The 23,986-nt window shown below is 41.9% G+C and overlaps 1 protein-coding gene across 5 annotated transcripts in view; it reads left to right on the forward strand.

The window, feature by feature from the left end:
• The window catches only part of enpp2 (ectonucleotide pyrophosphatase/phosphodiesterase 2), a 76,240-nt gene that overhangs the window by 14,407 nt on the left and 37,847 nt on the right, over nt 1-23,986 (forward strand). For all 5 annotated transcript variants that reach the window (XM_080897528.1, XM_080897529.1, XM_080897530.1 and 2 more), the window contains exons 3-9: nt 12,701-12,856; nt 15,772-15,897; nt 20,051-20,111; nt 20,217-20,314; nt 20,466-20,545; nt 21,927-22,046; nt 22,417-22,472. In XM_080897528.1, the coding sequence (XP_080753654.1) occupies nt 12,701-12,856; nt 15,772-15,897; nt 20,051-20,111; nt 20,217-20,314; nt 20,466-20,545; nt 21,927-22,046; nt 22,417-22,472 (697 nt within the window). The remainder of the gene's footprint in view (nt 1-12,700; nt 12,857-15,771; nt 15,898-20,050; nt 20,112-20,216; nt 20,315-20,465; nt 20,546-21,926; nt 22,047-22,416; nt 22,473-23,986) is intronic.

Consider the following 23,986-nt stretch of genomic DNA (forward strand, 5'->3'; position numbering starts at 1 on the left):
AGTGTTTTGTGTTCTTTTCACTTTAAATTTGTGAAAGGAAAAAGCTGAGAATTTAAATAGTTAAAACTTGAAATGTGAATAGTTGATTTTTGTATTATATGATTTATTTATTACATTTTATGTGGAGTGAATAAATAAAAGTATATTTACGGTGGCCCCTAGAGACAAAGCACATACAAACTTCAAATCACGTACGAACTCTGAAGCATGTACAAACTCCAAAACACGTAAAAACACGTACAAACTCCAAAACACGTAAAAACTCCAAAACACGTAAAAACACGTACAAACTCCGAAGCACGTAAAAACTCAGAAGCATATAAAAACTCAGAAGCACATAAAAACTCAAAACACGTACAAAAGACAACAGAAGTGCTCCAGGATGCTGGGCGCAGTGTTGAGCCTTTGTTATCTTGTGGCTACACAAGCCAGCAAGTACCAACGACCGGATTTGGTGTGTGGTAATAACAGGTAAATGAACTTTTTTTTAAATTATTTGAATATATATATGAGTGCCTGTGTATAAATACACAAACAATACACACATGCTTTCAATTGTGTAATTTAAGTGATCTAGTAGCTCGGCTTTGGAAGTTCAGTTCATGCTAGAAATGTGTTTTGGAGTTTGTACGTGTTTTGTCTCTAGGGGCCACCGCATATATTTATATATAAACATATATAAATAAAACCACTTGTTTTTATGTTAGTAATTCCTTTTGTGCATAATTTTATATTATTGTTAATAATAAATTAATTAAAGCAACAAAACAACCTGAAGAGCCGGTTCGGAGCCGAAAGAGCCGGCTCTTTTTAGTGAGCCGAACCGAAAGAGCCGGATCTCTAAAAAGAGCCGGAAATCCCATCACTAACTAACATGTGTGTCTCACCTGCTCTTGTTCATCTCTGTTCTGTCCTCATTCTCCATCCCTCTCTGTTCCTCTCTCTCTTTGTGCTGACAATCATCAAATATACAGATATTTACAAACTCTTCAGATAAAAACACAAACACTTTTTTAATTGTAACATCAAATCAGACTAAATGTTTATTTTTTTTTAGATTGATAAATATAAAAAACATATTTGTTAACTTTCAGAGTAAAGAGAGAAACTATCTGTATTTCTTAATTGTAAATGGCACCAAATTGTATTCAAACTGAGCCACACTTATGCAGCTCCACAATTCTTCTCCTGGTGTTTTGGTTGACATCTCTTGATGTTCCCATGTCACAGAAACAGGCTCTGTGTTTTGCCTTATATGCATCCACAGCTGTGCCACCAGTTTACTCACATGGACTCTACTAACCTATCAGAAGCTTCTTCAGCTCAGAATGGAATCGTCTGGAGTTTCTTATTAATTAACAATAAACTTAGTGTACATGTACTCCTAAATTTGATGAAAGTGATAAAAAACAGAAAGCTCTGTCTCTCTTTATTCTGACATTTAACTAATTCAAAATATATTTCAATATTTATCTAAAACAAAAGTTTACTCTAAATTGATGTTGTACAGTAAAAATGTTTTATGTTTTCTCCCTAAAGTGTAAATATCTGGTTACAAATGTGAATATCCTGCTGTGTACTGAAATCCCTCTTGGGCTACGTCCACACGTACACGGGTATTTTTGAAAACGGAGATTTTCCGTTTTCGTTTTAAAAAATAATCCCGTCCACACGTAAAGGCAGAAATGAAGGAAAACGCTGCTATGAACATGCCAAAGCAGCAGGTGGCGCTATATTCCTAACCGTGTAGAAATGTTGGCCAATCAGAAGTCTAGAAGCCTCGGCGGGAAAAAGTAAACAAAGCTGGGGCATAGAAGCAGAACCGAGTCGTATGTGTGGAGGGACAGTAACTGTGTGTATATGTAAGCATTTAAACACTGCAGATGTAACGGGTGTATTAAAAAATAATTTATATTTCACCAAAGATCCATCCTGCAGTGTTATCTTGCTTTGTCAGTATTGGTTATGTATTTATTTAAATATGTTTATTTTCTGTATTTATATTTTGGGAGCTTTTATTTTGTTTGTGTGACCTTTGACTTCCCACGAAGTCACTTCCTGTAGCTGCGCGCTATTTTCCTCAGTCGCCTAGAGGCCCCGCTGAGGAGAGGTGTTCATGCAGAAGTCCAGTAAAGTGAAGTTGCTGTACTGTTTTGTTTTTATTTTAAACAGTTCTGGGAGAATAAATCCACCCAGCTGGCAAAGTGAGAGCTGACTCCTCTGGTCATTTGCACAACACAACGCAGAGAACTAACGGCAATAAGAGTTTAAGGCCAGACCGGCTACACAGAGAGTACAATTAACAGTAACAGTATTGTAGGAATTCATTTCACCGAAACAATAACGTGGCGCACAGTGTGACGTCAAAAAAGGCGCACATCTTTGACGCTGCGTTTTCTCCGTTTTTCTGTCCACACGTAAATGCAAAAACGGAGTTTTAGAAAATATCCACCCTGGCCGGAGTTTTTAAAAATCTCCGTTTTCAGTGACCAAAAACGCCGTTTACGTGTGGACGAAAGGTGCAAACGCGTAGAAAAATCTGTGTTTTCAAAAATACCCGGGTACGTGTGGACATAGCCTTGTTTTGCATAGAAATATACTGAACAACATACAAAGCATAATATATAAAATAACATTTACCTGAGTTTTTTCTTTGAAAGAAGCCTCTAATGTCCATTCTTATATTTCAGTACATAACTGAAACCGATTTAGTCGGGGAGGGTAAGAACTGAAAATATGAAATAAACACACGTAAGCTAAGACTCTAAAAAAAATAGCATTTGTTCGGCTTTTCATTTCGCCATTTGTTGATTCACTTGAAGAGCGAGTAACGTAACATGGGTCAAGTGATCAGTTTGATATCTTTCGTGATGCACCGTCATATTTACATTATTTGTACAGTACGAATGATTTGCTTTGGTACCTGCTCAAACTTAAGCTCTCCTTAGTATGGCTGGCTCCGTTTCTCCAACAGCGCATTCACAGGCGGCAGCTGCCCCGCTTAGTCGCTTAGTGTCTGAGCTCGGATCATACCAATATCAGGGGGGATTCACGCACAGTCGTAAATTCCCACAGTGTGCACTATGTGCTTCGAATATTGTGTGTACTTTTTGTTTTATACAGTTGTCAGCCAGACATCTAACTATGAAAAAATTACACTCCAAAAGACCCCGGGCTTCTGACAAAACAACCCGGGCTTAAGCCCAGTAAGCCACCCCCACGCTCCGCCCCTGCCCTAAAGACAGGCTGGAGAGTTCCCAGGAGAAGGGATGCTTCTTCTGTCCAGAAGGCGAATCTCTGTCCAAGCCGTAAAAAAAGCAATGCCAGTCAGAATGGACTCTCGTTGTGTACTGCTGCTCTCTTCTGTGTGTTCAGTCACAGGGTTTATAAGTGACTACATTAAGCCACTTTCACAAACATTTGCTTGACCTGATGTGTTGCCGGAGCCAAAACTGCAATTAATACTAACTTTGAAAACTGTGATTGTGATGGTGCCAGTTTGTCTATAATACTAGCCATACCCCTCAATGCAGAATCTCTCCATCAGCTGAATACACCACCACAGGCAAATTGCTGGCATGTCCTCTGTGAACGATAGTGGAGGTGAGGTGCTGATGCAGAGAGCATACTGTAAAGTAAAAGAAACCTTTAACATGTTTAAATGTTATATGGAAGTAATGGCAGGAAAAGAAAAATTCTCACCATCAGCATAAAGATGCCGCAGCAATTTCCATTGAACTGCTGAGGAAAGAACTGTAAAAAGAAAAATGTGTCCTTAAATGAAGAGAGCTGACATGCACCTGCTAGTTTTTTAATCACATTATTTTGTACCTGATGAGCTTTCAAACTTTCGCATTAAAAACATACCTCAAGGTCTCTTCCTGTTTTCTCCATCCAGGATCCAGAGTCAATAGAGGCTGCTACTCTCCTGGCATTGTAGAGAATACACATAACACTCAAATCAAATGTTTGCCATTAATACAAAAATTCATGAAGTAGGGATGCAACAATACGTTTTTCAAACCGTCAGATCCTTGGATCTGAGTTTTTGCCGATACCAAGTACCAGTGCTGATACTTCTACCACACAGAAAATGTAGTGAATCGGAAGGCAGGTTTTTTGTGTGTTTTTTTACAAATAATAACGGTGAATAAGATTTTTTTTTATGTATATTAATAGAAATGACCCAAAAATTCTAAATTTGGATGAAAAATAAACATTTTCTGTGAAACTTTTACCGATTTTCACATTTCAAGTATCTGTTCATGGTATTGGTTAACAAAAGATATGGATACGATTTCATTTGAACCGTATGGGCCTGGATACCAGTATCGGTGCATCCCTATCATGAAGTAGCCTAAGAACGAGGTTCCCTCCTGAACTTTTAAGCCTGAAACCGAGGCTGCTTTTAGACGACCTAGCCAAAGAACACACTTGGCCATTGAACAAGGCCAGAACAATTTTTCATTTCTTTAGTGTCAACCTAAATATGGCTCGGTAGAGATCATCTCCAAAACCATCAGGGCGAAGTGAGTCCAGAAAGAGTATCTGTCTCTCAGCTACCAATATAGCCTGAAATAGACATGTTAGCATCATCCATGAGAAGACGACATGTCAGCCTCCATTATGTTCTATCAGATGAAAAAACACAGCGCGAGAAAGAGAAAGGGCACTCACACAGAGCAGATAATGGTCAGCTTCACCTGCCTGCCTGCTCCAAGCTGGAAAAAGCAGGATGTCCTTGGACCTAAAGTTTTCCTACAGGTATTGGTACAAATTAGTAAAAATGCACACACAGGAGAAAAATGAACAAAAAACATACCGGCAAGCAACGCAGCAGGTTGACTTGTGGATCCTTCCAGGTGGCCCTGACGTAGAGGTCAGCAATGTGAACATCTTTTCCCTAAAGGAAACACACACACACACAAAAACCCAAAATCAATACACAACAACCATTCATGGCTATAACCAAAGAAAAAAGTTACCAGTACAACAGATTACATGTCTTTGTGCAGCTTCGCCCGCAATCTTCAGACAAGCATTCCCAATCTGAAAGAAACAGCAAACAGAATACGGTTTCAGTTACTATTTTCTTTGCAGTGCATTAGCTAAAGTAACAAGATATACTTACAGTAGATTCCATGGATTGTTCCAAACCCAGGCTCCAAAAGTCTTCCCGAGTCAGGCAGATATTGTCTTCCTTCACTAGGAGTTCTCCTCGAGGTCGGTTTTGATCCAAAACATATTCGAGCTAAATGAGAAGAGCATTTCATGTGATTTTGCTTCAATATAATATAGAAAATAATAAAGAAAAAGAATGAAAGGGAAAATACTAAATAAGGCTGGAATTACTCTCATGCTTCAGCAATTCTAAAACCATCAACGACTTTGACTTATTAAGGTTTAACGTGACTGCACAGAAATGCGCCTTACCAGACTGGACTGAAGAGGGTCCAAGTCTTTCTGCCACTTTGCTCCTGGACATACTGATGATCAATCTGCCATTCAGGAGTCCCATATGAGTGGTCCAGGAGAAACTTCCTCTCAGTTGGTGGATCTGATGATATGCAAATATTAGGGGTGCAACGATACTCGTATCGATATTGAACCGTTCGATACAGTGCTTTCGGTTCGGTACGCATATGTATGAACAATACAAAATTTTTAATTTATTTTATCAACTTTCCTTCTGACGATGCTGTCTGTGTTGAGCGCTCAGTGGATCTGCGCTCGACAGTGCAGCCTAGGCGGAGTAGTCGAACGCAGATTCACTGGCAGGGCAACAGTGACATGAGCAAACTTGGCCTAAATACATCATATCATATCATATCAAGGCATGAATAACACTTTCACAAGTTTTACCTGGTTCACAAACTCCTTTCCTTGGTCAGTGATGATTTTCTTGACCATGCCAAACGTGTATAACTTCGAGGTCATGATTGCAGAGACCTCAGCTGCAGTCTTGGACTTAAGAGGTTCTGCAATCACCCACTTAGTATACAGATCGTTCATTGTCAGGACATATTGGTTCCCTAGACGTGTTTCCGGGAGTGGTCCAGTTAAATCCATGCCCAGCACCTCCCAAGGTTCTTTTACCTGTAGGTCACAGAACTTATCAAATTAAAATTTAAAGCTACCCTGCAGCACAAAAGCTTATTAGCATGAAAATGAAATTGGTGAACAGGCCTTAAGATGTACCTTGATGGGATGTAATGCTGGTGCCACAGTCTTGATTGGGTCATTCATCTGGCAGCGATGACAGCATCTGACCTGAAAGATGTATCCCAAAAAATATTTCAAGGATACCGAAAAACCAGTTGATGTAAATTGATAACAATTTAAAAAAAAAACAGACACACACAGAAACTAATGTTGAAATGTAAGTGTGCAAGTAAAGACAAGGTTCTTTATCTTGTTAACTGAAATAAGGCCATACCCATTCACTGATGTCCTGGTTCAATGTTGGCCAGTAATAGCCAGCAACAACTCTGTTTCGGGTACCTCTGACACCATTGTGGTTCCCGGTACCAGGGTTATTGTGCTTTCCATCAAAATGGGCTTTCTGTCCTCCTCTGACATGACTACCAGGCGCATGCACTGCATACTGGGGCCAGTGTAGAAGAGTCTGTTGTCTGGTACAAGATGAAAATGTAAAAAGCTGAAAGAGTTGCTGACTAAAGTAAAATAAAATGTCTGACAGATATTAATAAAATTTGGGATATTGTATCTGCACCAGTATGGTACATTTACCTTCAATTGAAATTAATTTTTAAAACTATATACAGGGTATATATGACAGAGTTGTATTTTTTTGTTATATCTATATATATATAGATAGAGAGAGAGAGAGAGAAAAGGGTTTTAAAAAATAAAAGTAAAAAAATTAATAAATAAAAAATAAAAGTAAAAAAATAAATAAATAAATAAAAGATCAACATTAATTTTCGTAGTTACCCTTCAGTTTGTAATTAGGTGCCATTCTTTTACGGCGCAGTTCTTCAGTCGGGGGAAGCTCTCCATCGAGGAGAAAAGCATGAATTTGCTTGTATACATCCATTGTTTAAATGTCCCGGCAGTCGAAAAGGAGGCAGAGCTGTCGACAAATGCTAGAAGCTAACTGGGCGCTAACCGTATCATTCAAATACATTAAATGTCGTAATGTTGGCAAAGAGAGGAAGTGACGCAAGATTTGCGCATGTGGGGTACCGATCGGGTTTCCGGTACGGATCGGGTAGCGACACCGCTTTTCCCCTTCTCATTCTCTGTTGCCGCCATGCTTTTTCGGCCATGTGCGTATGAAAACAAAGGCACTGCGCATGCGCGTTTCACCCATATTATATCGCCATATTTCATTTTCTTATCGTTGCCTAACATTGTACTGGTATTACAATATATGTATATATATGTGTATGTGTGTGTATGTATGTGTGTATGTATGTATATGTGTGTATATATATATATATATATATATATATATATATATATTAAATATATATAAAATTGTAGGTTGTGTATCCTTCAGGTGTTAATGGGGTTATTGAAAATGTGTATATGTGCGTATGTGTGTATATACGTAGGTATGGATAGATAGAAACATATATGTGTATATATTAAAAAAAAAAAAAAAAATTACACATAACATATAATGTAATTACAAGGAGGTATTTCTGTAGTCTATTGATACTAGATAGTGGAAAAGGGGTGGGATTAAATAAGCTTATGCTTCTTCCTGCTCCTTTTTGAACATGAACGTTATTTGGAGTTGTGGTTGCTCGTTTTCCTTTTGTTTGCTTTGTTCATTTGTCTCTTTTAATTCTATTTTTTTTTTTTTATACTTTTTCAACATGTTCAAAATAAAGATTCAATCAATTACCGTGAACAGTATGATATGGCCCAGCCCTATTCTGAATACATGATTGTTCAGTATAAACTGGGGGTTGGCGACAAATATGTCACCATATTTTTAAGGAAATTTGTGGTAATAATATTTATGACGCTGTAGAAAAAACAATATTTTATCTGTGATTAGCAGGCAGCAGCTAATCACAAACAGTGTAGATCACACATAAAGTACCCCGAGTAAAAACAGTGAAAGTATAGCAGAGCTGCTTGAAACTTGAATTGTGGCTCCTTTGAGTTGTTTGACACTTGAAGAAAAATGACTAAAGTAACCTTGTAACTCCTAAGCCTGAGGAGTGGTCGTGACAACGTTATCATGTGACAGCAGTGTGCAGACACCTTAGGACGTAAGGAGTCTGCACACTGTTGTCACATGGTGAATGTTGTAACTTGGGTCTAGCCCTCCTTTACCACCATGTAAAGGCAATTTCCAGCAATTTCCTGTCTTCCTGACCCATGAACACCACTACCAAGTGTTCCAGCAATGCTCAGTGTTTACTTTTGAGTGGCACATCACCAGCTGCTAGCATCTTCTCCTCATATGCTCATACAGTGGATTAATACTTCTGTGCTAAATCCATAGAGCAGTGTTTCCAAACCTTCTGGAGCATTATGGACCATACTTCACATTAGAAAAAACACATTTATTTATTTAGGACAGTGCATGTTAATGAACATAAATGTAAAAAAAAAAAAAAAAATTACATGAATGTAAACATGCCAGATTATAGCCAAAGGCTAATTTCCATCTGTTGTCCTTAAACATAAAAAATAGACATAATAATTCATAAAAATTCATCATTCATTCATAATAAAAACTCCATCACCAAACTTACACACACACACCATTCTGTTCCCAAATAAAACATTAAAACTATACAACTCATACATGATCACACACTTGATTTGTCCATAACCAGTTTTTAACCTTTGCCTTAAACAAACTGAGTGTAGAGCATTCTCTAATGGGTTGAGGAAGACTGTTCCACAGATGGCCACCCTTAACAGAGAGGACGTTCTGCCCAAATGCTGTCCGTCTGTGGGGTATAAACAAGTCTCCTCGGATTGTAGCTCGAGTGGTCCTGTCTGAGCTTTCTTTATGCCTAATGAACTGCTTTAGTGGTGGTGGAGCAAGGGAGTGTAAGACTTTATATATTAAACACACCATGGCACACCACCAAACAAAAATGTCACAAAAGCATATTGATAATTTTTCCCTGCGCACCAGGCGTAGTAGAATTGGCTCGGTTTGTCCCCAGTATACCTGTTTTGCTTTCTTTTGACCACTACTCATGCTCGGGTCTTCATCAGGGCGGAGTTTTCTCCATGACCAGGTCAGACTGACTACTTTTTATTTTCAAACATTTATCTGTTGCTATTATGCGCTGCGTCGTCTCACAGCATGACTGTTATGTCATTTCTTCTTCATCTTCTTCTGTTTTATTGGCAGTTGGCAACACATTGAATTAGAGCAGGTAGTTGTACTGCCCTCTAGTGGAAGAGAATGTAATTGTTCTGCACGTTACTCACGCCGATCGCTTAGAGTACTAATCAGATGGAACCAGATGATCTTCCACGGCACACCTGATCATTTCTGGCACAGTGGTTGGGAAACACTGTCATAGAGAACATAAGCAGTGCCTCAAACGTGCATTCCACCAATTTGCCTACAGGACAAATCGTTCCACCGAGGACGCCATCACCATAGCACTCCACACTGCGCTGAGTCACCTGGAGCACCGAGGAAGCTATGTGAGAATGCTCTTTCTGGACTTCAGCTCAGCATTCAATCATATCATCCCGGAGATCCTGGTCCAGAAACTGTCTCACCTGGGACTCTCCACCCCCATCTGCCTCTGGATCAAGGACTTCCTGACAAATAGACCACAGTCTGTCAGACTCGGCCCCCACCGGTCCAGCACCATCACACTCAGCACCGGGTCTCCACAAGGATGTGTTTTGAGTCCCCTCCTGTTTACGCTCTACACATCCGACTGCTCCCCTACCCATCTCTCAAACACCATCATAAAGTTCGCGGATGACACCACAGTGGTTGGACTCATCTCAAGGGGGGATGAGTCGGACTACAGAGATGAGGTCAACAGACTGACTGAGTGGTGTTCAGTTAACAACCTCCAACTGAACACCACGAAAACTAAAGAACTTATCTTGGACTTCAGGAAGGGCAGAGCAGACCCGGCCCCACTTTACATTCACGGGAGCTGTGTGGAGAGGGTACACTCCATGAGGTTTCTGGGCGTGCAGATCTCTGATGACTTCTCCTGGACTGCAAATACTACAGCGGTGGTTAAAAAGGCCCAGCAGCGTCTCCACTTTCTGAGAGTGCTCAGGAGGAACAACCTGGAGGAGAGGCTGCTGGTGACATTTTACAGAGCCACCATAGAGAGCATCCTAACGTACGGCATAACAACATGGTATGCAGGGTGCTCAGCTGCAGACAGGAAAGTACTGCAGAGGGTCATCAACACAGCCCAGAAGATCACTGGCTGCTCTCTGCCCAGCCTGGAGGTCACTGCAAACTCTCGGTACCTCAGCAGAGCTGGCAATATCATCAAGGACCACTCTCACCCCAGCAACCAACTGTTTGAACTATTACCGTCAGGCCGACGGTACAGGTCACATAAAACCAGGACAAACAGATTCAGGGATAGCTTCTTTCCCAGAGCTATCACCGTAGTAAATAAGCACAAAAACAATTGAACCTATTCCATACCGTCACTGTCATTATATTATGCTGCTATTCATACTGTCATTATATTAATGCTGCTATCCTGTATATATTGTACATACTATTGTTTGAGTACTTACGATTGTTTTTTTTGTACTTTTTATATTTTACATTTATATTTATTATTGAAACTTGCACCAAGGGAGTGGCACTCCAATTTCGTTGTACTCTGTACAATGACAATAAAGGCTATTCTATTCTATCTGGAGCCCACCAGATGACGATAGTTGCGGTTGCTAAAAGATTACTGGCCCTATACAAGTCTATGAGAAAACAGTTTTCTGATTTGACCTCTGCGATCGCTTTCTTCATGAGTTCATGGACTCGTTCACTCGTTTTGGGTTATACTGAATAAAAAATAAAGCTTTTTTGTAAATCTTGTTCATAGAATGTCTCAAGATGGAAAGCTGGTGGGAATCTTCAAAACGAGCTAAAAAGCAGCAACATTCGTCTTCCATATCTTCTATACTTAAATCTACAGCTTAGATACGTCATAACCCACAAAACTGGTCTTTCTGGCCAGTCTTGTGGAACCTGACAAACCTACGCTGCTTATTTTGCTTTCTTTACTTTGTTTTCTTCTCAGACGCTGTCCCCCTGTTAAACAGTGAGGGTTGAGCTGTTTTTACAAATGGACTCCATGAAACGTGGAGAATCAGGTCGAATTATCCGGCGTTGACCTGACTCAGCACACTAGTGGAAAGACTTTCAGACAAGTGTGCTGTATGACCTCACCAGACAATTACCTGCTCTTGTTCCTACAGTGATGCAACTGGACACCTCAGGGACTTTTTCCAAGGGAGCTGGCAGATTAAACACCCTTTAATGTCCAGTTAGACCGTGTCCTTCCTTCTCACGTTCAGTCCCATTGGGCAATGGTTAGTAAAGTTCATGTCTGCAGTGTGTGAAAATGGACTGTGACAGTGGCAGTCTCTTGGGGAAACTTGAGCTGTGCATGCACTCGACTATTAAACTTTCAGTTAATAGTTGAGTGCATGCACAGTCGACGGTTTTATGGGCTCTGAGGAAGTCTTCATTTCTCCTCATTTTCTCTTGACGTTAGTGTAAAGAGACGTGTGGAAATCGCACTCGCCGTGCTGTGATAAACTAAAAGACTTCACCTTTGACCTATAGTCCACTGCCGCTGGTACAGAGTAGGCCTGAGTCTTATAGCAAAGAAGCTATTCAGGCTTTACTGCACTGACACACACACACTACACCGGCGTGCCAACTGGCTAGGGCAACACCTCAGCACATGTAGTTACAAAAATACACATACATATATATCCACGGGCTGAAAAGCTCGTGCTGGCATCCTGAGGCACTCTCTGCAAGGAAAACTGGTTTTTTGTAAGCGGCTGCACAAGGAGCATGTTGTTTAGCAATAGCTTCACTCTGTCTCACTCTCAGATCTCAGGATGTCTTCAGTTAGGTCAGAGGAGCCAAAATAGGCCATGTTCCTTTGGATATATGGAGGACAAAAGCATGATTGTGTCTTAGGCACTGAGAGTTCCCACAGTGAGACAACGTGAGCGTAGGTGGGGTCCCGGGAGAAGAGTTAAAGCTCAGTAACTGTTGAGTTTGGCCCATGATACAAACTGAGCTTTTGTCACAGTTGTTATGAGTTATTATTTCCTTTCAAAGACATGTGAACAGTGCAGCTTTTCATTCAGTTTTTGGACAATGTCTTTGATTTATTGTCCCTCCAGCTAATGCTCTAAACCTCACGTGTAAATAGATGTGGAGTTAATCAGCTGTGACGTTGGTGGGCACCACTGGGTGCTAAAACTGAACAGCTCAGGTGTTTCTCCAGGAAGCAGCCACAGGAGTGAAGAATAACCTGCACGTGGCAGAATGACTAGTGATCTGTTTGTGTAGCCGTCTTCAACCGTCAAACGAACCACCAATCCTTCACAGTCACATGCTTGTGGTCACTGCATCGCTGCACAGCTCAGCAGTATTGGTGTGCACTTTTGTGTCGTTTTGAACCTCTCACCTCTTTTTTTGGACATTTTTAAAGACCCATTAGAACCTCTGTTTCTTCCTCCCCAGCTCGCTCTGCGTCTCACTACGTGGCGACCTCCGGCTCCTGCAGAAACAGGTGTTTCGAGCTGGTTGAGTTGGAGCCGCCAAACTGTCGCTGCGACAACCTGTGTAAAACCTACAATGGCTGCTGCTCAGACTTTGACCAGCTCTGCCTACGCACAGGTATGCTTATAAAACTTGACTTTGACACCACTAACAATGTGTTGGTCCTAATTTGTGTTGTCTTGTAATAAAAAACTAATATGTGAGGTAATTATCTCTGATACCTGAGAGTTGTTCCTCCAAGTCTTGGCAATGAAGGGCTAAAAAACATTAAAGTGACGCTGTTCAGCTGAGAGATATTTGCCGGGCTGTCTTTCCCTTGAGCTTGCACCTACGCCTGCAGGTCAGGGTGGAGAGGCCAAACCAAACAGTCACTTATTAAGCTGGAGGAAATGCTCAGAGACCTACTTTTAACATCCATCAGGTGGTCGAGAATTTTGTTCCAACATGTAACACGATGTCCTTCTTGTGTTTCGGAGACTCTGGCGTTTCTCTTTGTGTGTAGATAGGTGAGGCTGTGCTCGCTTTGCAGTCTGCAGGACCTACAGAGCGGCTGGATTGACCGGCAGTTTCAGAGTAATGTGGCTGACCTGCACGCGTCTGAACTCCTTTCAGATTTGGCTCAAACTGAATTTTAGGTTTTGATATTTTACCTAAACATATGAACATGAGACTGTACACATGCATCATCTATGTGACAAAAAGCAGTGACCATCCTGTGTAGCTGCCTGATGGGCAATATTGGGAATATTACTCAAAAAAAGTAATAGATTACATGCTACTTTTTAAATAATGTTTTACCGTGTATTACCTCACTCATTTAATTCCTAAAAGCAGTGTGTTGTACTTCTCATTACATTATATTTGCAGTTGTAACATAATATGACATTAAAGCTTATGTATTCTTTTTAAAAATTCAAATACTTGTTGATCAGCACAAAGCTGATGGTTTCCATGGAACCGGGCGAAACAATACATGAATGAAAAAACTGGAGTGAAGATTCGGTACCTGAAGTTCATCCTGGTAAAGACAGCAAACAAAGATAAACGAGTGCTGCTAAGTGCCAACCAGCCGAGCTTCACAGAGGAAGCCTTTATTTGGATAGTGTGTCTTTCCTGTAGCACTTAGAGGGACAGTAAAGTATTTAAATAGTTCTGTGTTTATACAGTCTATAAATGAGTGATTAAAGCACACATACAGGCTTTGATCACATATTTAACTTTCTGTAATATAGCTATGATGTTCCTATTGTCAGCACTTATGAGATTTATGGGATTTAAACGTGAATTTTAAAACTGTCGGAGGTTAAATTCCTACAAAATTGCTTTGAAAATATTTTGAAAAGGGAGAAATTTGAAGTTAAAGTTCAACAAACAGCAAACTATAATTGCTCTTTATTACGTGCTTGCTAACGAGCATTCACACACACGAGTAACATGGGGTTAGTATCTTGTCCAACGATATTTGGCATACTGACTGGAGCAGACTGGGACTGAACCACCACACATCCAGTGTTTCCTCGGAGGGGGCTCTCTGCACCGGGGCTGTGATCGACCGTGGCTGGTGGGGCTCTGGGGGTCCTCTCACCTGGCTGGGGGGCTCCTTTGCCTCCCTCCTGCTGTGTGCCCGGCCTGGAGGCTGCGGTCTGTGACCGGCTCCCGGTGCAGACGGCTCCCTGTGATAGTGTTTCCTCACTGGGCTCATGTGAACCCAGCCCAATTTTACTCTTTAAGTGTGTGTGTGTGTGTGGGGGGGGGGGGTATGTATCCATGATCGTTTATGTTAATGAGAGTGTGGGGAGTGAGTTGGAGGGTGAGGTGGGCTGCTTTTAACCATGTAAAGCACTTTGTGCTACATTTTTGTATGAAAAGTGCTTTATAAATAAAGATTGATTGACTAATCATCTGGTTAGTAGGTGATCTGCTCCACCTGACCTGACCTGCAGCCACCCCACAGTTCCCTGATATGGTCACCTCAGGCAGACAGCTGGTTCACACACCTGCACCATTTAAACCTTTGGTTTGTGAGAAGCAGCCAGTCAGAGGACACCTGGCTTCAAGGGGCAGCTGCTAAAGCATCTTACAGTGGACGGTGCACCGACACCCAGTGTGTGATAAAAAAGGACCAGTTTGAAATTTGAATCACACGAAACGATCTGTTTAAACCAGATCAAAATACACGACAGCCCCCCTTCAAACCACCCATCAGACACATACATGCTACACATGTCAGGTTCCAGCTGACGGCAGCCAGCTACTAAAGTCTGCACAAAGATGTATCTGATAAAGTACATTTAGCTGATTTTAATCTCTGTGGAATTACACACTTCTTGCAAAGTGAGCCAGATCCTGATTACTTTGGCATCTTACTGTATGTTATTCCTACAGTGAAGGTTTCTCTAACCTGCAGACATTTGTTGAACAGTAATGAGTTTGAATTGTTTTCATGTGGATGCCGCCTGCTATAATCAAGCTTACAAATACCCACTTGATATATTTTTGTGAGGCTGACTGTGCAGCTCAGTTGTCTGAGCTGGAAATGAGTCGTAGACTTAACGACAGGTCTCTCACTTTTTGATTGAGCGGTTTGTTGCCGCCCCCTCTGCCTTTGCAGTGCTCCCTCTCTCTGTCAACATTTTCCCTCTGCTGCTGGTGGTCTGATTTTATGTCCACTCCTTCAGGCTGGTGGTCTTTGGCTCACCACCGCCTCGCCACCAGTAACCTCCCATTGCCTGAAAGCAATAATTTACTTGTTTTTCTGGTCGCCTGCGTCTTTTTCCTGACTCTGTCAAATCCTTCTTTGGAAGTTTTTCAGCTTGAGGACTGTTCAAACACGGACCCCATCACCATTGTTGCTCACATGCTGCTTCCCACTCAGTCTGCAGCCAAACCGCTGTCACATTAATATCTCAGCTTTCATTTTTCACTGGTTTCACCACTAACCTTCCAGCTAAGCTGTGCACGTAGAAAGCTTTGGCGTTTTAAACCTCAGTGATTCATGGTCAACATAACTGCTATGTTCTTCTTGCACACAGAGGGCGGTTATGAGTGCAGCAGAGATCGGTGCGGGGAGACACGCAATGAACAGCATGCCTGCCACTGCTCTGATGACTGTCTGGCCAGAGGAGACTGTTGTACCAACTACAAGAAGCTGTGCAAAGGTTTGCAACTTTACCTGACCTCCTGACTTCAAATGTTCAGAGGATTTTGTCCATTATTAATTAGTCCGACCATGCGTTGTAATGAGGACGTCTCATTTTATTACAAAAGTGCATGTGTATGTGTTACATGTGTAAAGAAATATGAACATAGTATCAGTGTTGTGGATCTGGAAAGCTTTTCAAAGACTGGAATTTAGAAAATACTACATTTGAATTTATTGACACCATGTTTTTATATTGGTGTTGGCCAAAAAAAGCAGGTCATTTATGGTCACAATTACTGGCTTTAAAATCCATACTGGGGCGATTTAACTGGGGCCAGATGCATCTCTCAGGCCCTGTTTCTTTGCTGGGTTTAATTCTGTTTCTTAAGGACATGATGTTGAGAAACTCTTCATCTGCCTCTGTGTCAGTCGCACACCGTGCTGAGATATGCCACGTTTTCACCTTGTTGGTGCAAAAGTACCTTTTTATGCCTGTCAGACTGTGTTATCATAGATCCAACTAAAGAAATGGGAATAAACGGATATCCAAATAACCGCTAACAACAAGATACAATTTAAAACGGGTTCTTTGCCAAGCTGTCTGAGTAGACACAACAGTGCTTGAGTTTGGTGCCTTTTTATGTTTGAATGAGTCGTAATCAGTGTTGAGTGCTTCAACAAACAAGGAAGTCTGTGTTTTGTAAAGCAAATTTTAAGAAATGAGGAATGACTCATGAGTAAATGGCCTGTATTTGTATAGCGCTTTACTCAGTCCCTAAGGACCCCAAAGCGCTTTACACTACATTCAGTCATTCACCCATTCACACACTGGTGATGGCAGCTACATTGTAGCCACAGCTGCCCTGGGGCGCACTGACAAGAGTACTGTGCAAAAGATGAAAGTAGCCCCTGTGGTGTCACCCACTGGTCTGTGGCCTATAATTAGCTTAATGGATGCCAGAAGTGACAAAGTTGGAGCGCTAACTTTGTAAGTCAACTAAAGCTGCATCCCTAAACTGTAAGTGCTCCACACACAAAACCACACACTGTAGCTGCAGGTATTGGTCACCAGATCTCAACCGCCAACCGATCTAGATACAGTGACTCATAGTTATTTATTAGCATAATTATTATGCAAATAATTCCATTAGGCACCCGTACCTCACTGCACTGTTAAGCATTTAGCTGATTTTATGCTCCAACAGTCACTGAGGACAGAAATGTGGAATTTTTCTGTGTATTCCTTTCCTGCTGATTTGGGTAGAAGAAGATGTTGGATTGCAGTGGTTATCCAGCTGTGTATGTATCAGGCTCTCACTCATACATACACAGTGAGAGCTGAGAGTTTACAATAGGTAATACTTTGAACAGTCCATTGAAGGTACGTTGAAGGTGTTAATCCCTCCACGTATACATGATTGATCGTTGTATGAAATAACCAATCGACAACCATCTGAAAAATGAGTATTCTCTCACTGTTTGATAAGGGATTCCTGGAGGTTGTTCGCTGTCACCAGGTGAAATCAGTTACACCAAAAACCTCTTGGTGACTGCTTTGGTCACTCATGGATAAATAGATAAGACACTTGCTAACTATGAGCTGAGCTGTAGTTAGTCAAGCAAAACCTGAAAAAGTGCAATGCAAATCAGAAACAGGGAGCGTTAGCCTTCAACGTTACATCGCAGCACTGCTGTGAACACATTTCAAAAGGCACAACTTTTACTTTAAAGTCAGTTACTGACTGTCATCCACTCGTTGCTGTCGTCCCAGCCTGAAGCCTGAGCAAAACATTAGCCGACACCATCGTGGTTTTAAAAAAACCAAAACCAAGGTGCAGTCAAACTGTGAAGCTGCTCACTCACTGACTCAACTCCAAAGAAAGCCATGGACTTCCTGTAGACTTCTGTATGACCATATGTGCAACCACGGGAGCGCCCCCTGCTGCTGATTAAAAGAATTTAGTTTAAAGCACTTCTGTAACTTTTAAAACCACGTTAACTGTGTGAAGCAGGCAGGATGGACCGAAATGCAGACGCGCAGACACACAAAACGAAACTTAATACACAGAGAAACACACGGCCATGAGGGAGATGGCGACGCGGGACCGAGGGAGACCCAGGCTGTGTCCCAATTCAGGGTCTGCAGCCTTAAAGGCCGCATTTTAAGGCCGATTACGTCACAGCGGCGTGCCGAAGGCTGTCCCAATTCGAAGGCTGCTCGAATTGCAGCCGTCAAATGCGTCCTTCATTTCCCTGAATTTTAAGGACGTGGCGGTGTAGACTTCGTGGCCCAACATATCCCAGAATGCATAGCGCGGCGGTGGGTGTGGATAATTTTGCCAACAAAAAACGGCGGATGAGGGGCGCCCGAAGAGTGAACTTTAAGTAAGTACTGACTATTATGTCACTTATTTATGTGCAAATGTTTAATAACGAAGACCATTAAACATTACTGTTGGCCACATGTCGGCAAAGTTTTTTTTTTTTTAATGTAAATGTTTATTATTATTATTTTAGCCACACTTTAAATTTATAAAAGGAGCCCCCACCCCCGCAATAGAAAAATAAAGTTACAATTTTTACACATAAACAAACCGATCTAAGCATACATTTCAAACATTTCTATATTCTCAAAGTAAACAATAAATATATGTAATATTTAGTATTATTGGATGGTTACTTGGTTATTTAAACCACTATAGTTATATACGGAGCCCCGCGGGGGACCGTGTCGGCAAAGTCATGTGACATTAGGGACGTTTGTACTAACTTGGTTTTAAAGCCTTTACTTTAAAATATACGCCGTTCAATAGCTGAGCTTAATCCTACAGAGAATGATCAAAGCTCATGTAGAAACAAACAAATGAACAAAAGATGTTCTCCTTCATTTCTGTCAAACACAGCTGTATGAAACGTTTCCAGCTGTTAGTATCATGGTTGCTCGCCAACCTGGGCAGCGCGACGGAGGCTAGACCGTCCCATTTCACAAGCCTCGCACTTCCAGCCTCAGCGGTCTTTGGGTACGCGGCCCTTGAGGACCTTTAAGGCTGCAGACCCTGAATTGGGACGCAGCCACAGAAGGGCAAACACGGGAACAAACCACAGGGGGGACACAGCTGAACATGATCTAACTAACGAGACAGGGGCAAACAAAACTGAACCAGACAGGAAACTATCAAAGTAAAACAGGAAGTACTAAGACTCCGAATAATTCACACAACATGACGCAGGAGGAAAAGAACGCTCAGGGAAACGAGATGGACCAGGGAGATAAGGGGAGGAGACAACGAGGGGGGGGACGCAGAAATAGTTCAGGGAACCGACAGGGCGAGAGAGGGTGAGAGGCATGATGGGCTGGATAAACACACACACACACAGACACACACACACACATACACACACAGAGGGACGCAGTGGACAGAGACACAAGGGAAACCTAATGGACAAGGACCTAAACAGAGAATATAAAAAACTCAAAACAGACTAAACTAATGAAGCAGAAACATTAACCTTAATACAAAATGACACCAAAACACAAGAAAATCAAAATGACTCAGAATGACAAACTGTGCTATGATACTGATGCTACTGTAAAGGTAAGTTACTCCAGCACTTCACAAATGCTTGCTCTGCCATCTTTTCCCCAGCTGTCCATGACCACAACAGAATATAATCAAGGATACCAGCACATCAGCGAGTTCCTTTATCCTTGAGTTCACTGTTACCGAACAGTTATACCTGGTAGTTACTGGGTAACTAATTTATTTGTGTTTGTTTCTGTGGTTCAGCCTGTTTAAATTTAATGAAGCTAAAGTGCATGAAATTTTAAAAAGTGTAAATAATACTGCATTTAAAATTCTAGGTCCAGTGTTATCAGCTAAATTTATTTTGGATCAAAAGGACTTTGTTAGAGAAAGACTTGAGATTGGTGCTTTGTACATTAATCTCTTTCCTTTCAGGGGTCAGCTGATAAATTCATCTATTTAAGATTGTCAATGTCTTTAGATTTACTGGAGGAGAAAAAAATAGTATACAGAGGAAATACTCAAGTAGAAGTACGTTCAAGAATCATGCAGTTTGTGAGAAAATATGACAACCAACCACTGGTTCCCACTTTTCCATACAAGCATAACAAAAGCTCATGTTAATCTCTCATCACGTTCCCTCAGGAGACACCTCGTGGCTGCAGGACGATTGTGAGGAGATCAAGGCTCCTGAATGTCCTGCCGGGTATGTTGAAATCTTAGCAGTAAAGCAACAGGAGGGTAGCGGGTTGAACTTGGTTGAGCAAGTCTGATTTCATGCATTTAAAAAACTTCTTCCATGCACATGCAGGTTTGTGCGTCCGCCGCTCATCATCCTGTCCATGGATGGATTTAGAGCTTCGTATGTGAAGAGAGGGAACACTGTCATCCCTCACATTGAGAAGCTCAGTAAGTTCTGTAAAACATGAGCTTTCGGTTCTGAAACGAGGAGTGAAGAGTTCCCTGTTAGGAAGTGAACGTGACACTGATGAAGCCACGAGCTCTGGCAGGCTGTGCGTCTGCCGTAGTCTAAGAATTTGTTTTGCTGTGTCCTTTTGAGGAACATGTGGAACCCATGCGCCGTACATGAGACCTGTTTACCCCACGAAAACCTTCCCCAATCTCTACTCGCTGGCTACAGTAAGTCATGGCACACTTGTGTTTCTGTGCTACTGGGTTGTTGTGATAAAATATGTCTGTCCCACAGGGTTACATGTTCATTTCAGCAAAGTAAGAAGTGCCACAAGACTGTAGTAACAGAAATCATTTATGAAGTCAACAAATTATTTGTATTTATCTGTGATTAATAATGTAATTGTGTCAAATGGATAAAGCTCTTTGGTGATGTTCTCATGGATCCGGCTGCAGTCTATGAAGATTTCATTTTTTTAGTGCTTTTAAACAGAGCAAAGACTTTTTATCACAACGTTTCCAAACGTCCTGCTTTTATTTTGCATGCTTACATTATTTTACTTGTGCAGTCCAGTCAGTAACATTCGCTTTGGTCTTCGGGAGCTACTTTGTTACCAGGAGCAACGTATGTTTCAAGTCCCTGTTGTGTTGGAAAACAATATAAACCCAGACCCAGTTTTGTCGCTGGCTGCTTGACATTTTCTTTAAAGTCTTCACAAATCCTTCTTTCATCTTGGCTCCTTCCACCTTGACCAGATTACCAGTTCCAGACGCACTGAAGCGATGCTCCCACCACCGTGTTTCACTGTGGAGACGGTGTTCTTTGGCTTGCACGTCTCTCCCTTCTTTCTTCAAACTTCAGCAGCATCTCTGTGACCTCAGTCCTCTAGTTTTGTCGCATCTCACCAAAGAATGCCCTTCCAGCAGGCATAGTCTTTTTCCAGGTTGTTCTTGGCATACTTCAGTCTGGCTTGGGTTTTCCTTGGTCTGCAGCCTCACAGTCAGTTCCTGTTCAGGATCGTCTTCTTTGAGACTGCACTTCCTCACATGGCTAACTCATTCATTAGTGTCTTGTTGCTCCGGGGTCTTTAAACACATCTCTCAGCCTTTGTTTCACCTCCCACCTCTGTCAGGCTTCTTCTGTACTGTCTTTCTCGATGACAGTCCTCACTCCAGCTCGTGACACTTGGAAACTCTGTGCTAACTTTGTACATCCATCTCCTGGTTTGTGAACATCAACAATTCTTTTCTTAAGTCTAAACTAATTTCTTGTTTTTGTTATCCTTGCTCTGTTAAAATGCATTTTCAGACAGATTTTACATTTCAAAGGGGGCAATAATTGTGTCCTGATCATACAGATGTAAGCGACTGCATTTCACTATAGGCGTTAAATTTACAGGCATCCTGTCGATGAGCTGTTTTTGGAGAGGTCTTTGGGTGCAGAGGTATTGTTTTTTGTGCTCTGTGTGATGCCTTTGGAACAACATCACTGCTGAAATTTGAGACCAAGCCTGAGGTTTAGATAAGGCAGGATTTCGAGGCTTCCTCTTATTTAGCGTGAGACAGCAAACATTACTGACCGAAACATAATGGTTTGATTCTGTCCAAGGGGCTTTACCCGGAGTCTCATGGCATCATTGGAAACTCCATGTATGACCCAGGGTTTGATGCAATCTTCACCCTGAGAGGCCGAGAGAAGCTCAATCACCGCTGGTGGGGAGGACAGCCAGTAAGTACTGCCAGGAAACAGCAAGAGCTTTTCTTTTAGAGTCGACTACACAAGTGGAAGGACAAATCAGTCAGAGCAGAGGTTGGAGTGACTGAAATCAGCTGTAGATTTACTCAAATTTGAGCTAAAGAGTTGATAAGGAGCATTCCAGCACTGTTAGCATATTAAAAAGTAATTGATGTGCGTCAGCAATCTGCTGTACAGGCGTTAGTGTCAGGTGGACTAATAGACGCCGGTGCCTTCACACACTGGGATCACCTTCATGCTGCAGTTTATGAGCTTGGCTTCCTCGCACTCATGTTACTGTTTGTGTTACAGCAGCATCCTAATAATCTGTGTTGGCCTGATAAATACTGAGACCTTTGTTTAGATCTGGATCACAGCGCAAGGACAAGGAGTGAAGGCTGCTACCTTCTTCTGGCCTGTGTAAGTCTGCACACACACACACGCACACACACGCACGCACGCACGCACACACACACACACACACACACGCACACACACGCACACACACACACACACGCACGCACACACACACACGCACGCACACACACGCACGCACACACGCACGCACGCACACACACACACACACACACACACACGCACACACACACGCACGCACGCACACACACGCACGCACACACGCACACACACGCACACACACACACACACACACACACACACACGCACACACACACACACACACACACACACAGTTCTTGGTTGATCAAAGCCGTGGCTGGAATGTCACGACTGCCTTTGGAATATATTCTGTTTGTTGATCCATGTGAAAAGTTACCAGCTGACTTCGGTTCAGCAGTTTTGCTAATTATTTTTCATACTTGATCTGTGTTTGATATGAACGCTGACTGAGGAACCAATGAGCTCTTACCATGTTGAGGCCCTCGGTGCCCGTCCGTCTGTCCTCCTACAGGACCGGTGAGACTTCAGTCTAACTCAGCTTCAGTGATCACCTTGGTTGTCTTCAGTCAAACTGTGACCAAGGTCAACTTCATATTTTGTTTCAGTTTTACAAGAACTGCTAGTCCTCCTACAGTATTGGTCAAATTCGAGTGAAACACGTGCACACAGTGATCACCTCGTGGTTCTTCACTCACTCTGTGCTCATGGATATCTGGAGAAGCACTACATTGCTAATTTTCTAATATCGAAGCTGCTAAACTGCAGCAAACACTAAATCTCTGTATCACTGACATGTAACTGTGTGTGTGATGGTAAGTCTGTTGTGACAAACTGTCCGTGCAGCTCTGGTAGGTCAGAGATCATCCACTCAAAGGCTGATTTTCCAGTTCCATCATTTAAACTATGAAATGTTGTATTGTTGCCTTTAGATGGGACAAACCTCATCAGCCTTCTTGTATGCAAACGAATGGAGATTCTAATGTGTGCTTCATTTTGATAAACCAAATGAAATTATATGTTATCTTTTTCTGTTTGCTTTTACTTCATGGTCCACACTTATTAATTACACTTCTTAAAAGTAACTGCGTGGTTACACTCTTCTTTTGTTTGTAATAATCTGATCTTATTTTTCTTGTGGTTTGCCACCATGTGGCAGTTTTAGTAAATGTTTGGTGAGATGTAACAAAGGCAGATTAATAGTTTCTGGAAAAGGGGAAATATTTGCCCACTTGTCTGTTGGAAACACTTAAACGTGTCCTGGAGTTCTTCTCCAGCCTCCCAATGACATTTCCTATGGGCATTGTATGCCTGTCTATAGCCGCCTACTGTCCCACCCCCTGTACAGCGTAATGGTCAAAGGATTTGCTGGGCGATGCGTGCCAATACCTCCAGCTTCACAACAAAATGTTTTAACCTGCAGTCTTTCTAATGGCCAGTAGGAGGCGACGCCTCGGGTGTAAAAAGGAGTTCGCCTGAACAGGACTCTGTGGCTCCCTCAGTTCTCCTGATCTGTGGCC

This window comes from Rhamphochromis sp. 'chilingali' (assembly GCF_963969265.1).
Source record: "Rhamphochromis sp. 'chilingali' genome assembly, chromosome: 11".
NCBI classification, from domain to species: Eukaryota; Metazoa; Chordata; class Actinopteri; order Cichliformes; family Cichlidae; genus Rhamphochromis; species Rhamphochromis sp. 'chilingali'.